The sequence below is a fragment of the Nicotiana sylvestris genome, chromosome 10, assembly GCF_000393655.2.
Source record: "Nicotiana sylvestris chromosome 10, ASM39365v2, whole genome shotgun sequence".
Lineage (NCBI taxonomy): Eukaryota > Viridiplantae > Streptophyta > Magnoliopsida > Solanales > Solanaceae > Nicotiana > Nicotiana sylvestris.
The window spans coordinates 64,821,653-64,838,091 of record NC_091066.1 but is presented as its reverse complement, the minus strand read 5'-3'; the positions used below and the strand labels follow the sequence as shown (position 1 = coordinate 64,838,091).

The 16,439-nt window shown below is 40.8% G+C and overlaps 2 protein-coding genes across 2 annotated transcripts; both read right to left on the bottom strand.

The window, feature by feature from the left end:
- Positions 1–370: 370 nt before the first annotated feature.
- Positions 371–2,065, bottom strand: LOC104226253 (uncharacterized). Its single transcript, XM_009778201.1, has 2 exons — positions 1,268–2,065; positions 371–1,060 (listed from the first exon to the last, which is right to left on the bottom strand). Exons 1-2 carry the CDS (start codon positions 2,063–2,065, stop codon positions 371–373), a joined length of 1,488 nt encoding a protein of 495 aa, XP_009776503.1.
- A 5,536-nt stretch (positions 2,066–7,601) lies between these two features.
- LOC138879439 (uncharacterized) lies at positions 7,602–8,659 on the bottom strand. The gene is made up of 3 exons (XM_070159048.1): positions 8,246–8,659; positions 8,001–8,159; positions 7,602–7,898 (listed from the first exon to the last, which is right to left on the bottom strand). The coding sequence occupies exons 1-3, from the start codon at positions 8,657–8,659 to the stop codon at positions 7,602–7,604; spliced, it is 870 nt and encodes a 289-aa protein (XP_070015149.1).
- Between the last annotated feature and the right edge of the window lie 7,780 nt (positions 8,660–16,439).

The following is a 16,439-nucleotide window of genomic DNA, read 5'->3' as shown; positions in this document are numbered from 1 at the left end:
TAGTTGAAGGTGCTTCTGCTGATCCAGTTGCTGATGATGATCCAGCTACTGGTACTGATGCACTTCCAGCTACTACTGATGCACTTCCAGCTGTTGGTATTGATGCACTTCCACTTGCTGCTGTTGATGAAGCATTTTCAGCAGTTTCACCTCCAACTGAACTAGTTCCATCCCTTCCCCCTTGGTTTCTCTACATATACATAACAAAACTATCACTAGTAATTGAATTCTTTCAATATTAGTAACAAAATAAACATTAATACTTACTGTTGATGGACATCCTTTCTTGTTATGTCCAAGATTCCTGCACAAAGAATATCTCATTTGTCTCCATATCCTTGTACCCTTCCCAAACTTCTTCATTGGTTCATCAGTAGCTTTTCTCCTTTTTTTTCTTTGGCCTTCCTGGCATTGCAGTTATAACAGGTGGCTCAATAGCTGGCAGTGTCCTTTTTGGCCACAAATTCATACTAGTTAAAGGTTGAATGAATTTGCTATATGCCTTAACGTCGGTATCCTTTCTATACCAATGGTCAACATATGGCTCAACCTCATAGTTCTTATAATGCATTGTTGTAATTGCATGTGCACATGGAATTCCTTTGAGTTGCCATGATCTACAAGTACAGGAACACCTCCTAAAGTCAACAACATATTTATATGGCCCATCCTGGATCTCATACCCTGTTTCACCATTAAATTTGACTTCACATTTGGCTGCCCTTTGAGCATTCTCTCCAAGTATTTCCATAGCCATGGGTGATATATCACCTACCCATTTTTCAGAAAACTCTCTCATGCTATTCATCCTCTCCATACACTTGATTCTAATTTCCTCTAACATAGTAATGATAGATTTGTGCCTAGCTGCCAATATCCAACTATTGAATGTCTCACACATGTTGTTCTCCACTACATCACACTTACTATGTTCTTTGAAGTATGCCCTACACCATGTTTCCTTGTTGTATTTCAGTAAGTCTTGAACAATATCTCCCCTCAGCTGGTCTATTTCATCCAACTTCTTGCTAAAGTAAACTTCAAATGTAGCTCTTGCACACTGCTAGAATTTTTTCCTTCTTTTCTCACCAGGTCAAGTTTGCTTCCAATTAGCCCAGATATGTCTAGCACACCATCTCATCTCAGCATTTGGCAATAACTGAGTTATTGCTAGATGAATATCGTACAATCAACAACATTATATTGTTATAACTTAAACATAAATGAAAACAGTTACACTTTAAAGACAGAGTATTAGAAACCATACCTTCTGCATATCATACATGATTGTCAGCCCTTCTCCTTCAGTTTCTGTCAAGTTTAGATCATGCTTGAGACATCTGATTAACCAAGACCATGTATCCTTTGATTCCTTTTCAACTACTACCCAAGCCACAGGATACATTTGATTATTTCCATCCTTGGAAATGCAGGAAAGTAGTTCACCTTTACATATTCCCTTTAGGAATGCACCATCAAAGCCAATTATGTTTTTGCACCCTTCTAACCATCCAGTTTTTAATGCTTCAAGATAGACATAAATGCCCATAAACACCTCCTTGCCAGGAATTGAATCCTTAGATGTCCTTATCACTATAGTAGTGCCAGGATTAGTAGACTTTAGCATTTCTGCATAATCATGAAGCCTAGCAAATTCTTTCTTGTAATCACCTATATTCTCCTTCATAACTATCATTTTTTCTCTTCTACAGGAAGTTTTACTCACATACAAGCCATATGATTTCCTAAGTAAGGCTTGAATCTGATAAAGCTTAATTTGAGGCTCACTAATTATTCTGTCTTTGAATTTCTTTGCAATCCATGGTGGGTTACACATCTTGTTCCTTGTCTTGTTGTACCATTTATGGACAGGGTAGTATGTAATCACCCTAAAATTACTAGTGCTACCTTCTATGCTATCAAGGATATGCCATGGACAACCTTTCTTTGTGCATTTTTCCCTAACCCTTTCCTTCTCATTAGGTTTCAACTTAAGATTCACACCTTTTTTAATAGAATATGTCTGCAATACCTCCCTAAATTGTACAGTATTCTCAAATATCATTACAGTTCAAAAAATATTTTTTTGCAAGTTGTGTCAAAGTAGACCTTCTTACTTGGATTCCTAGCTGGTGCATCCCATATTTCATCAGGGCCAACAAATTCTTTTTCATCATTACTAAACTCACTACTTGGATCTGAGCTATCAAAATATTGGTTATCCCCTCCTAGTTTCCCTTATTTTCCCCTTTTGTTCTTATGCATATCTTCAAAACCAACATCTATACCAACTGGACTAGATGGTATCTCATCTACATTTACTTGGGCATCCTTCTTTTTGTTGAGTTTAGACTGTCTAGTTTTAGCTAAGTCATCTTCCAACTCACTACACTCTTTAATGTTATCATCTATATCAAATAGTAAGTCAGACCCTTCAGAATCATCAAGGTCCTCATCAAAATTAGATTCTGATGTTTGAAGGTGATAGGATAAGAAGTTATTACCTTCACCTTCATTTGATTCTTCTATCTCTTCATTTATATCTGCCCCTTACCCTTATCTTTGTCATTTTTAGTCCTATTTATATCATAGTTGGGAGGTGACACATCAGCCCTAGCATTTAACCCACTGTCATGCCCATCTGTTTGTATAGTGGGGTCTAGTTCAGTTATGTCCTCAACAAGAATAGGCTCACTAATTTTATGGACAATACAAACATCAACAAAGTCACCACCTTTCAATATATTAAGAAACTTTAACACATCAGCATCTGTTTTTAAAATGTAATAGTCACCCCTTTTGTTAACTTTGTATCCAAACAAATCAACTTCTAAAAATCCTAAGTCACTAGCAAACTTGTGAAACAACATAATGTGTAACTCATCAACATCAACTGTAGCTAATTGAGGACAAGTTAGTCCATTTGCATACCTTAGGTCAGGGTCCGATACAAAATTACCACTATGGTGGATTTGTAGGTTAACTAGGCTTGAAGCCATTTTCTTTTCATACCTGCAAAGTAACAAAAAACACAGTGTTATCAATGACTATTTGTTATCAAAAGTTGCACCTTTACACAACTCCATAAACAAACCAACAAAAAAGACGGATTTTTTAAGTAAAAAAGCTTCCAAGATTCCTTTTTCGTCTCCACAATACCTTATAATATTCAGAAATACTCTGGTGGACCACTAAAAAGAAAGAAACCCAACAAACTTCACAAAAAATGCATAAACCTAAGATGAAATTCTGCTTTGACAACAAAAACCCAAAACACTAAACGGAATAACCAAATATGCCATTACTTGCATGACACTACATTAAAAAGGGTTTTCACTCTAATATGTAACAAAACACAACAAAAGCCCCATATATTAAGGGAGATTAAACAGCAATTACAACCTAACCCAGCCCTTCCCCTAAAAACCCCTAAACAGAGCAAAAGCCCCATAAATTGAGGGAAATGAAGAACAATAAAGACAAAATATGAAAAACAAATGAAGAAACTTACCCCCACAAACTTCGATAACAACTGTACAGATGAAAATCCCGGCAACAACAATGGAGAAGAGAGCAGAGACTCACTGTTGTTCGATACTATCTAAGCCCTAAGTACGCAGGTAATTGTAAAATGAGGGGAAAATGTGGGTTTAGGGGGGGTAAATAATCCTTTCCCAATTTTTTATCCTATGTGGCCATAATATGTGACTTGGAGCCTACGTGGTTTTATTTTATTGATGTGGCGTCCTACGTGTTGGAGATTGTATTACATGAACTGGCAGCCTCCTTGGATAAGCATTTATTATTCACTTTTGGAATGAGTATAAGTATTCAATTAGCAAAAATCTAAGTTTGGGGACCGGCATGACAAAATGGTATAAATACAGGTATCATTTAGGCCATTCTGCATTCTTTATTACTACTATTTACACAAAAACGTAAAGAAAACGGACTCAAACCCTTAAGAAGGTTGTCATTCCATCCATCATCGGGAAGAGCCACACAGTTCACACAAATTCCACCTTGGAAAAAATGGTGGCATTAAGAAAACCAAAGGCTTATTGATCACAAAAACTTGTAAAAGTAAGAAGCTACAAATTGAAAAACAAGCTACTAAATGAAATACGAAGCTATACTATTAAGGAAAATCGCAAAAGAAGTTATAAAGTAAAATACGGAAAGTAAACTGAATATGTACAATAGGGGATTAAAACGAATATACATAAAAGGGGAATGAATATATACATGGAATGGTAAAGTTATATACAAACCAAAAGTGAAAAATAACGATAAAGAAAAATAAGTATCATAATTACAATCCAGTTATCAAATCATCAAAATAGGAACCCCCCCCCCAAAAAAAAACTAGCATTGTCATCAATGATAAAAGCAAAAATAAGATTAAAGAGGGGTAGAGCGTAAAGAAAACTCCCTATGGATCCTCTGTCTGCATAGGGTCACTGGCTGGGTCCTGTGGCTGGATTGGGTCCTATGGCTGGCCTGGGTCACTCCCTCGGGATTCTCTAGCTCAATCTCCAGGTCATTAGTCTGGGAATCACCCCTCTCCTCATAAGCTCTCTATCAGCCTCCTGCTCACATGTATATGCTGCCTGAGATGCTGGAACTGGGACCTCCAATAGTAGCTCCAATGGGATGTCGCTAGCTGATCTAATCTTGTGCACCTCCTTCCTCAGCAGCTTTACCGACTCCTTGGAAGCCTGAGTTTTCTTCATTTTCTTTGTTTGCTTGCTCAGGTCCGTGATTGCCTTTCCATGTGCCTCCAAAGTGGCGATAATCAGCTTTTGGTTGTCTAGGAGCTTCTTCTGGTTGTCTAGAAGCTCCTTTAGGGATTCCTCCACAGAAGCTGGCACTTGAGGCTATGTCGGAGCTGCCAGTATGCTGGATATGACAGACAACTTTGATGTAGCTGCCTGCATCCAGTTGTTGATGCTGGATAGAGTCTGATTAGCCCTTAGGGCAGTGAGAGGGTATGATGATGACGAAGGCACCGACGAGGGCATGGAAGTATATGGTCGGAGGGAGGATGTGGTATAGCAGTAGGAGGTTTGAAACCAGTAGCCACCACCGATGGCTCTTCAGACTGGCCAGTGGAAGTGGAGACTTTGCCCTTGGACTTGGGGTTGTCTGACCCCTGTAGGTTGTACCATAAGAATGGTCTCTTTGGCTTCACCTTGGTGTTGAAGTCCCTTCCCTAGACTTCTTGATCCTCCAGGTACATGGTGAGGAAGTTCGGGAAAGGGTATGAGCTCTCATTCTTGTTGACCACTCTAGTGATCACCATGGACATAATGTTCCTAACGTTGATCGGGTACCCCACCATGATGGCCCCCACTACAATAGCCCGGGAAACCGGCATATCACTGTCATGAGTAGTGGGGTCTAACCGGCTTCACACAAACATCTCCCAACCCTTCGCTTCAAAGCTCAATGTGTTCTGTAGATTGGGACCTCGGGTGTCAGCCAAGCTGGAGTAGTCCCCGGGAGAGCAATCACTGATGCCAGCCACGGGCGGGCCAACTCAACTATGGCCACCTTCTCCAAAAATAAGGACTCATCCTCATCATTGAAACCAGCATAATCGTTAAGCGTCTTGCTATCAAATCTGATCTTCTGATTCCGGACTTTGGTCAAAAATGTGCCCTTTTTTGATGTGGGCGACATTGGCATAAAACTCCTTAACTAAATGCTCATTGACCTCCGGTAGCTTGCTTGTGAAGAATTTCCACCCTACTCTTTCATCAAATTGCCTCTTCATGTTGGGGTTGTGGTGTAGAAGATCCCTTTCTATGAATTGCTTCTCATGTGTGAGTGACCTCTGAGGCCACCATTCCCGAAATTGTCGTAGGCTTTTACACTAACAAATCTTTCTTGTCATACCACCGGTTCCTTGTTCTCTCCAACCCTCCTGTCTAGGTATCACCCCCTCTCCCGTTATCTGTTGTCTTAGCATCTACATCAATAGGGTCATGTCTAGGTGGAGAAGCTGGAGGAGAGGCTGATGCTGAAGACTTACTACTTTTCTCTGAGCCATCAAACGACTCCAATGAAGCAGGAGAAGCAAGGGAAGCTGGGGGTGTAGGCATGTCTCTCAACTAAAACCTCCCTGGGAAGTCCGAGACATGATTAGGTATATAATCACCTTCTGAATCCACTCGGGTAGGGACATAATCACTACCCTCGGAATGGGATGCAGCTCTGTCCGCAGCTTTGATTGCATTTCGCATTTTCCCAATGGATTATTGTACTACTAGGGGTAACTTGATTTTTCCTCGTCCCCTGCCCCAAGAGGACTTTGCTTTCCCTTTTTGTTTATCACTCCCACCTCTAGATTTGACCATTATCTGCATACACAATCAGTGAAAGCTCATTAGTATTGTTGCTAAAAGAATCAGTAAAGAAAGGCAGATGAAAAAAATTTATAGTTCCAAAAGGCAGAGGTCCATTGATAGCGAAAAAAGGAGGGCGGTCGCGAAATGGATATCGCTGACAGTGAAAAAAGGTCCGCGGCCACGAAAGACCGGCGATCATACTACCAATTCTATGAATCTAAGGAACCGCTGAGAGCATAATTTTGGGCGCGGCCACGAAAGTTGAACCGCTGTCCGCGGAAAAACAAATGTGGTCGCAGACCCAGTTTGACAAGTCTCTGAACCTAGAATCCGCTGTCTGCAAAAATTAAAACATGGTCGCGTAAAGCAGGCCGCTGACAGCGGAATTTTCACCACTGATCGCGGAATTCTAACCATGTGTAGCTCAGGCTTTCACAAGAACGCTGACCGCAGAATTACAGTCGCGGCCGCGGAATTCAAAAATTGAATGGGCAACCTAGGGTTTCACTTTTCTTATCATTAACAGGTATCATGAACACTTCCAAACCCTATCAGGCATCAACTAATTAACAACCCATTAATCTTAACTAATTTAGCATCAAATAATTAACAACTAATTAACCCTAGTTAAAACTAAAAAAACAAAGGAAGAAATAAAAACTAAAAGAAAAGAAAAGCACAAATTTAAAATATCAATGTGATGAATTGAGCATACCAGTTGTTTGATGAGTGATGGAAATGGACTTCTAATTTGGTGTTATTGCAAATTAGGGCTTAGTGTAGAGGAGATGAACAGTAGAAATTTTCTTTTTGAGAGTTCAAATGGTGAAAAGTGTAAAAGGACCCATGACCTTCTATTTATACTAAAAAGACCGGGACCCACATATCTTACCAAGTGCAGCCGCGAAATTTCACCGCAGTCCGCATTTTTACCTGTTCTGAAAACCTACCTATTCAACACCACCACTGAGAGCAGAAAAATATGTGCAGCCGCGGAACAGGTCCGCTGACTACGAAAATCCCACCGCGGACGCGGATGAAACTTCAGAGAGGTCTCATTTTGGACTTTTCAATTCTGCGTCCGCTACCAAATTACGCCCCCACAAAAAGTTTCCGTTGACCGCGGAATTTGAGCGCGGTCAGCAGTTCAATTAACTTAGCCAAATTTTTTAAGTGTTGTCCTACACTGCATCAAACATTCCATCATCATTTGAAATTGATCAAGGCCACCACGTGGTTGTCATCAAATTTTCACAGGTAGTGTTTGATGCAGTACCCATTAACTCTGAAAACTTCACCATTCTTATTCTTCAAATCAAGAGCACCAAATGGAGTCACATGTACCATTTCAAAAGGGCCACTCCATTTTGACTTGAGCTTTTTCGGAAACAGTCGTAATCGAGAGTTGAATAAGAGAACCAAGTCACCCTCCTTGAATTCCTTGCTATGGGCATATTTGTCATGTAAGTACTTTATCTTGTCCTTATACAAGGACGATCTGGAATAGGCATGAAACCGAAACTCATTAAGTTCATTAAGTTGCTCTACCTAGAGATTTGCTGCAACATCCCACTCAAGATTTAACCTCTTCAGTGCCCACATGGCCTTGTGTTCTAACTCAATCGGAAGATGGCACGCCTTCCAAAATACCAATCGATATGGAGACCTACCAATTGGAGTCTTATAAGCAGTCATGTAGTCCCACAAAGCATCATCCAGTTTCCTTGACCAGTTAGTTCTATTTGCATTGACAATCTTTGACAATATGCTCTTTATCTCCCTATTGGAGACCTCAACTTGTCCACTATCCTAAGGATGATAAGGGGTTGATACCTTGTGATTGACACCATACTTTGCAAGCAAAGTGTCAAATGCCCTATTGCAAAAATGAGAACCCCCATCACTGATGATTGCCCGAGGAGTGCCAAACCATGTGAAGATATTTTCTTGAGAAACGCCACCACACTCCGGGCTTCGTTGTTGGGCAAAGCTACATCCTCAACCCACTTGGAAACATAATCAACGGCCACCAAAATATAAGTGTTTCCACATGAACTCACAAAAGGTCCCATAAAGTCTATTCCCCACACGTTAAAAATGTCAACCTCAAGAATAGTGGTGAGAGGTATTTCATCCTTCTTGGAAATTCCACCAGCTCTTTGACACTCATCACAACTCATGACAATCTCACTAGCATCTTTATATAGAATGGGCCAATAAATACCACAGCTAAGAACCTTTGAAGCAGTTCTCGCCCCACCATGATGACCACCGTAGGGCGAGGAATGGCAAGCATCAAGAATACTCATTTCTTCCGGAACACATCTTCGGATCACATCATCATTACAAATCTTGAAAAAATAAGGTTCGTCCTAGTAATAATCCAAACTATCCCGTTTAAGCTTCTTCCTTTGGTTAGAAGAGAGCTCACTCGGAACAATGCCAGTCACAAGAAAATTGGCTACATTAGCAAACCAAGGCACATTATTCAAAGAAACTAAGAGGATTTGTTCATTCGGGAATAAATCATTAATTTCAAGGCCATCACGGGGCCTCCCCTCCTCCTCCAAGCGGGACAAGTGGTCCGCCACGTACTTTTCACTTCCTTTCCGATCAACAATCTTTAAGTCTAATTCTTGAAGCAACAAAACACATCTCATCAATCGAGCTTTAGAGTCCTTTTTGGTCATCAAGTAACAGAGTGTCGCGTGATCAGTGTGAACAATCACTTTGACACACATGAGATAAGTCCTAAACCTCTCCATTACAAACACAATTGGTAGCAACTCTTTCTCCGTCATAGTATAATTAACCTGGGCATCATTCATAGTCTTGCTTGCATAGTACACCTGATGAAACATCTTGTTCACCCTTTGCCCCAAGACCGCTCCAACCATAACGTCACTAGCATCACACATGAGCTCAAATGGCAAGATCCAATTGGGTGGAGTGATGATGGGAGTGGTAGTCAATCTATACTTGAGAAGCTCAAAAGCTTTCATGCACTCATCATTAAACACAAACTTTGCATCCTTTTCCAACAATTTGCATAAAGGATTCACCACCTTGGAAAAGACCTTAATGAACCTTTGATAGAACCATGCATACCCAAGAAAGCTCCTCACTCCTTTGATGGAAGTAGGAGGAGAGAGTTTTGAAATCAGTTCAATCTTCGCTTTGTCCACTTCGATACCATTCTTTGAGATCTTATGGCCGAGGACAATGCCCTCCTCGACCATAAAATGGCACTTTTCCTAATTAAGCACTAGATTTGTCTCCTCACAGCGGGCTAACACTTTGTCAAGATTACCCAAGCATTATTCAAAAGAGTCACCCACAACACTAAAATCATCCATGAACACTTCCAAGAAATCCTCCACCATGTCAGTAAATATAGCCATCATACACCGCTGAAAGGTAGTCGGTGCATTACACAAACCAAATGGCATTCGGGAAAATGTAAAGGTGTCATACGGACATGTGAAGGTGGTTTTCTCCTAGTCCTCTGGTGCAATCATAATCTGGTTGTAGCCTGAATACCCATCCAAAAAACAATATTAAGAACGCCCAGCAAGTCTATCCAGCATTTGGTCAAAAAACGGCAATGGAAAATGATCTTTGCGGGTCACTTTGTTCAGCTTCTGGTAGTCCATCCATACCTTCCATCCGGTGACAGTCCTAGTGGGGATCAACTCATTTTGCTCATTTGTTACTATAGTCATCCCCCCTTTTTCGACACACATTGTACCAGTGAAGTCTATGAACTATCCGAGATAGGATACGCCACCCCTACATCTAGCCACTTGATAACTTCCTTCTTTACGACCTCTTGCATAGCCTCGTTCAACCTCCTTTGATGCTCCACGGAGGGTTTGGAATTATCCTCAAGTATATCTTGTGCATGAAAAAGGATGGGCTTATTCCCCGAATATCAGCTAGAGTCCATCCAATTCCCTTCTTCCTTCTTTGAAGCACCTCAAGGGTGGCATCTACCTTCACGTTAGTAAGACACGAAGAAAGAATAACAGATAAAATTGAACAAGGGCCCAAGAATTCATACCGGAGGTGTAGAGGCAAAGGCTTCAACTCCAACATGGGAGGTTCCTCAACTGAGGGCTTTGTTGGTCGAGTCTTTCTGTTCTCAAGATCCAAGGAAAGTTTACGGGGCTCATAGGAGTAAGAACCCATTCCTTGCGAGGAATTTACATATTCTACCAAGACTTCATCATCGGTCACATCATGGTTCAACAATACCGCTTCCAAAGGATCCTCCACATTGATCATGGCACTCGTGTCATCAACTATTACCTCTGTTACTATATCCACAAAAGAACAAACCTCAGTACTATTCGGCTGCCTCATTGATTTGCACACGTGGAAGATAACTTTTTCGTCACCCACCCGGAAGGTGAGCTCCCCTACTTCCACATCAACCAACTCCTTCCATGTTGCTAGGAAAGGCCTTCCCAATATTATCGGCACCTCATAGTCAACTTTGTAGTCAATAATCACAAAATTAGTAGGCAAAATAAACCTATCAACTCGGACAAGAACATCATCAATAATATCAAATGGCCTCTTCATTGTTCTATCCCCCATTTGCAATCTCATTGAAGTAGCTCTCGGTTGACCAATTCCCAAAGTTTTAAATACGGAGTAAGGCATCAAATTAATACTTGCTCCCAAATCACACAAGGCCTTTACAAAATTTGCACTCCCAATGGTACATGGAATGGTAAATACGACGAGATCTTCAAGCTTTGGAGCCATCGAGTGCACAATGGCACTCACTTGAATCATTTTGATGGTCTCACAATCCATAGATCTCTTTTTAGCTACCAAGTCTTTCATAAACTTAGCGTAACCCGACATTTTCTCAAGAGATTCCACTAAGGGCACATTGATTAACAAACTTTTCATCATCTCAATAAACTTCTTGAAGTGGTTTTCATTCTTCTGCTTTGCAAGTCTTTGAGGGTAAGGTAGAGGAGGCCTTGGCAAGGGAGCCTTGGCTTTAGGCATTATTGTTTCTGGCATGTTTATCACATGTTTCCTAGACGGGTTCACGTCATTTTGAGTCTCCACCTCATTGTCATGAATATCAATTCTCACCTCAGCATCCAAATTCTCTTCACTCACTTGCTCATCAACTATTGGAACATCATCATCTTGCACTTCAACCTCATCACTCATAACTTCCTTTTGCTTGGAGGTACTTGCTTCACCACCTCTACCACTCCTTGTGGTTACTGCCATTACATAGCCGGTATTGTTCCCACCCTTTGGGTTTACTACCATGTCACTAGGTAGTGCCCTCTTAGGGCACGTGTTCAAAGATTGCAAAATCTGGCCAAGTTGGACCTCCAAATTCCGGATATAAGTATTATGGGATGCCAACTGGGCATCAGAGTCGGCATTTTTCTTCATCATTTGCTCAAACATCAACTCAATCCTCCCCATCTCATTGTTTGACGAGCTAGGACCTTGGGACAGAAATGGAGGCGGGTTTTTTGGTGTTGATACATCGAAGGCTTTTGAAAGCCCGGCCCCCGATTCCCTTGAATACTGTTATTCCAACCCTCTTGGTTGTTGTTTCCTCCCCAATTGCTATTGTTATTTCCACCTCAGTTGCCCTTGTTGTTCTGGTTGCCCCAATTCTGATTGTTGTTCCCCCAGTTGCTATTTCTTTGTTGGTTTTGATTCCCCCAATTTCCTTGGGATCGCCATTTTTGTTGTTGATTCAGAGCATTGCCCTGTTGTCCTTGGTAGTTGTTGGCATACAAAACCTCTTTACTTTGCTCACCATAACCATCATCTTAGTTGTAACCACTTCTACCTTGATCAAATTGATCTTGATTGCTTTGCATTTGTTGACCAGACTGTCTCCTTTTGTTTACCAGCATGTTTACCCCTTCCATGGCATTCACTTGTCTTGGTGCTTGAACTTGCTGCAATTGAGATTTTGCCAACTGGTTCATTATCATATTCAACTCTGCTATTGCTTGGTCGTGGTCATGGATCTCTTTGTGCAGGTGAATGACATTTGAATCACCTTGTGGCACATTAGCTCGACTTTGCCACGCCGAGGAATTATATGCCATCTCATCTAGAATATCACACGCCTCAGCATAAGGTGTGTTCATAAAGTTTCCCTCTGCTAGTTGGTTCACTATACACTGATTGGTGGTATTAATGCCAGGGTAAAATGTTTGATGGATCATTGTTTTGGTTATGTATCTATTCGAACATTCTTTCACCATTGTCTGATACCTTTCCCAGATCTCATGAAGTGGTTCAGTAAGCTCTTGTTTAAAGGCCAGGATATCATCTCTCAAGGTCTCCATATATCCCGGTGAAAAAACTTGGCTATAAACTTGTCGGCCAACTCATCCCACGTGGTTATGGAATGGTTATGGAGTCTTTCGAGCCAGTCCATATCTTTCCCTTGAAGTGAAAACGGGAAAAATCTCAATCTCAATACATCCTCCGATACATTTGTCTGTTTGCTTCCCCAACAGGTATCCACAAAACCTTTTAGATGTTTATATGCATTCTGATGGGGAGCGCCTGTGAAGTACCCTCTTTTCTCTAATAAGGTCAACATAACATTTGTAATTTGGAAATTGTCCGCCCGGATCTAGGGGTGGGACAATTGCACTTGCGTAACCTTCATTTGGAAGTACTCGAGGAGCTACTCTCGGAGGGACTAGGGGAGGGTCTGGAATATTTTCATTGGCCTGGCGGCCCCTTCTTTGAGCTTGAGGTACTAGAGGCACCTCATTTTCACCATTATCATCTACCTCCTCCCCCGGGATAACATTTCTGAGAGGATCAATGTTTGCCATTTTATACCTGAATTGATTAACTTACACACATAAGTTAAATAGAAGGAAAGAAAAACAAGACATACAACTAGTCAGATAGATAGCCAAAACCGTTCAGCTCCCCGGCAACGAAGCCAAAAAGTGATCGGCTCCAACCCTACACCACTATATAATGACAAAGATTGGTCGATGCAGCTTTTACCCGAAAGGTGGGGATCGATATCCACAAGGAGCTAATATTGGTTGGGAGTTGGGTTTCTATCCAATCTAGCTATGTGTGTTTCTCTTAATTGCACTTCTAACCATGTTTTGTTTTGTTTATATTCTACTTTTATTGCTACTGAATGATGAAAATAATCTAAGTACTATGTTTTTGTAGGGTTTTCCTCAATTAATAAAAAACACTATGGAAGTGACTTACACCCAGGTGAGTATCTAATGGGATCTAAAATTTAGGACAAGCTTGATATATTTGGGGTCATGATATAACCATTACATATAATTACTCACTCTGTACCTCTCGGTAGTTTGAGTGACTTTGTCCTAATTGGCTTTCTCAAGCCTAATTGGGTGTTCAAACAATGCAAGTAAAATTGGCTCAAGTCGGGTATTACTCTCTCTAAGTTTAACCCTTTAATTGAGGATATCAAATCTCTTGAATGCACCCCAATTCCTTGTTAGCCTGAATTTCCTAGACTTAGTCTCTCTTTCTCAAGAAGAGTCTAAGTCATAAAGGCATGAATCCATGTTTGCAACCACCAATTCTACAATTAAAGCATGAAACAAGCTAAATATCACTAACTCATCAACAATTAAGCCCTACAATAGAAGACCCATTAAATACCCACACTAGGGTTGGGTCACAACCCTAGCTAATGGGTTAATATAAGCCATAAAAGTTAATTACAAGAATAATAGCTAAAGATGTTCTAAAATTACTCTAACTAGTAAAATAAGGTTGTTCATGAGCTCCTCAAAACAAAGATAACCTAAAAATCTAAAAAAATATCTATTTATACACAGTTGAAATTACTGGACAAATATACCCCTATAGAGGTTCTGCTGTCAACGCAATGCAGAGCGCCTCAGCGTTTGGACTTCCACAGCTGCGCAAAAGCAAGCGTGGACCGCATTTCTTCTCTTCTAAGCTTGGTCTGGACTTGGTTCCGTTGGGAGCGTAAAAGCAATCGCCTCAGCATAGTGTTCAACCCCACCCGCGTAATATGTTCGCAGACAGTGCTCTCTATTTGAGCTCAAATTTCCAGTCCTTTGATTCTCAATTTCGCCCTCAGCGGACTTTGGACCGCGGTCGTGGCAAGTATTTCACTAGAGCGCTATTTCACCGCGGTCAGCTGTGTGTGTTGTGCCTAAAATTGCCTTCTCTGAACTTCAATTCTACTGAGAGCGTAATTATGGTCACCTCAGCAGTGGACCTTCCGCAACTGCACTATTTCATCGTTGTTAGCGCTTTTAGCTCAGCTTTGAACTTGTGCAAGTTTAACTCCTTTATGAGCTGGTTATGACTTTCTTGTTTGGGTCGTGATATAACCATTACACATAATTACTCACTCTATACCTCTCGGTAGTTTGAGTGTCTTTGCCCTAATTGGATTTCCCAAGACCAATTGGGTGTTCAAACAATACAAGTAAAATTGGCTCAAGTCGGGTATTACTATCTCTAGGTTTAACCCTTTAATTAGGGCTATCAAATCTCTTGAATGCATCCCAATTCCTTGTTAGCCTGAATTTCCTAGGCTTAGTCCCTCTTTCTCAAGAAGAGTCTAAGTCATAAAGGCGTGAATCAGTGTTTGCAACCACCAATTCTACAATTAAAGCATGAAACAAGCTAAATATCACTAACCCATAAACAATTAAGCCCTAATTGGATTTCCCAAGACCAATTGGGTGTTCAAACAATACAAGTAAAATTGGCTCAAGTCGGGTATTACTCTCTCTAAGTTTAACCCTTTAATTGAGGATATCAAATCTCTTGAATGCACCCCAATTCCTTGTTAGCCTGAATTTCCTAGACTTAGTCTCTCTTTCTCAAGAAGAGTCTAAGTCATAAAGGCATGAATCCGTGTTTGCAACCACCAATTCTACAATTAAAGCATGAAACAAGCTAAATATCACTAACTCATCAACAATTAAGCCCTACAATAGAAGACCCATTAAATACCCACACTAGGGTTGGGTCACAACCCTAGCTAATGGGTTAATATAAGCCACAAAAGTTAATTACAAGAATAATAGCTAAAGATGTTCTAAAATTACTCTAACTAGTAAAATAAGGTTGTTCATGATCTCCTCAAAACAAAGATAACCTAAAAATCTAAAAAAATATCTATTTATACACAGTTGAAATTACTGGACAAATATACCCCTATGGAGGTTCTGCTGTCAACGCAATGCAGAGCGCCTCAGCGTTTGGACTTCCACAGCTGCGCAAAAGCAAGCGTGGACCGCATTTCTTCTCTTCTAAGCTTGGTCTGGACTTGGTTCCGCTGGGAGCATAAAAGCAATCGCCTCAGCATAGTGTTCAACCCCACCCGCGTAATATGTTCGCAGACAGTGCTCTCTATTTGAGCTCAAATTTCCAGTCCTTTGATTCTCAATTTCGCCCTCAGCGGACTTTGGACCGCGGTCGTGGCAAGTATTTCACTAGCGTGTTATTTCACCGCGGTCAACTGTGTGTGTTGTGCCTAAAATTGCCTTCTCTGAACTTCAATTCTACTGAGAGCGTAATTATGGTCACCTCAGCAGTGGACCTTCCGCAACTGCACTATTTCATCGTTGTTAGCGCTTTTAGCTCAGCTTTGAACTTGTGCAAGTTTAACTCCTTTATGAGCTGGTTATGACTTTCTTGTTTGGGTCGTGATATAACCATTACACATAATTACTCACTCTATACCTCTCGGTAGTTTGAGTGTCTTTGCCCTAATTGGATTTCCCAAGACCAATTGGGTGTTCAAACAATACAAGTAAAATTGGCTCAAGTCGGGTATTACTATCTCTAGGTTTAACCCTTTAATTAGGGCTATCATATCTCTTGAATGCATCCCAATTCCTTGTTAGCCTGAATTTCCTAGGCTTAGTCCCTCTTTCTCAAGAAGAGTCTAAGTCATAAAGGCGTGAATCAGTATTTGCAACCACCAATTCTACAATTAAAGCATGAAACAAGCTAAATATCACTAACCCATAAACAATTAAGCCCTAAAATAGAAGACCCATTAAAAACCCACACTAGGGTTGGGTCACAACCCTA

Coding starts and splice junctions, on each gene's coding strand:
- LOC104226253 (XM_009778201.1), bottom strand. CDS start 2,065: ATGATATTTGAGAATACTGTACAATTTAGGGAGGTATTGCAGACATAT. Junction 1,061..1,267: donor TCATGTATGATATGCAGAAG/GTATGGTTTCTA, acceptor AAATTCTAGCAG/TGTGCAAGAGCTACATTTGA.
- LOC138879439 (XM_070159048.1), bottom strand. CDS start 8,659: ATGAGTATTCTTGATGCTTGCCATTCCTCGCCCTACGGTGGTCATCAT. Junction 8,160..8,245: donor GGCAATCATCAGTGATGGGG/GTTCTCATTTTT, acceptor TATCATCCTTAG/GATAGTGGACAAGTTGAGGT. Junction 7,899..8,000: donor GTAGGTCTCCATATCGATTG/GTATTTTGGAAG, acceptor GCAAATCTCTAG/GTAGAGCAACTTAATGAACT.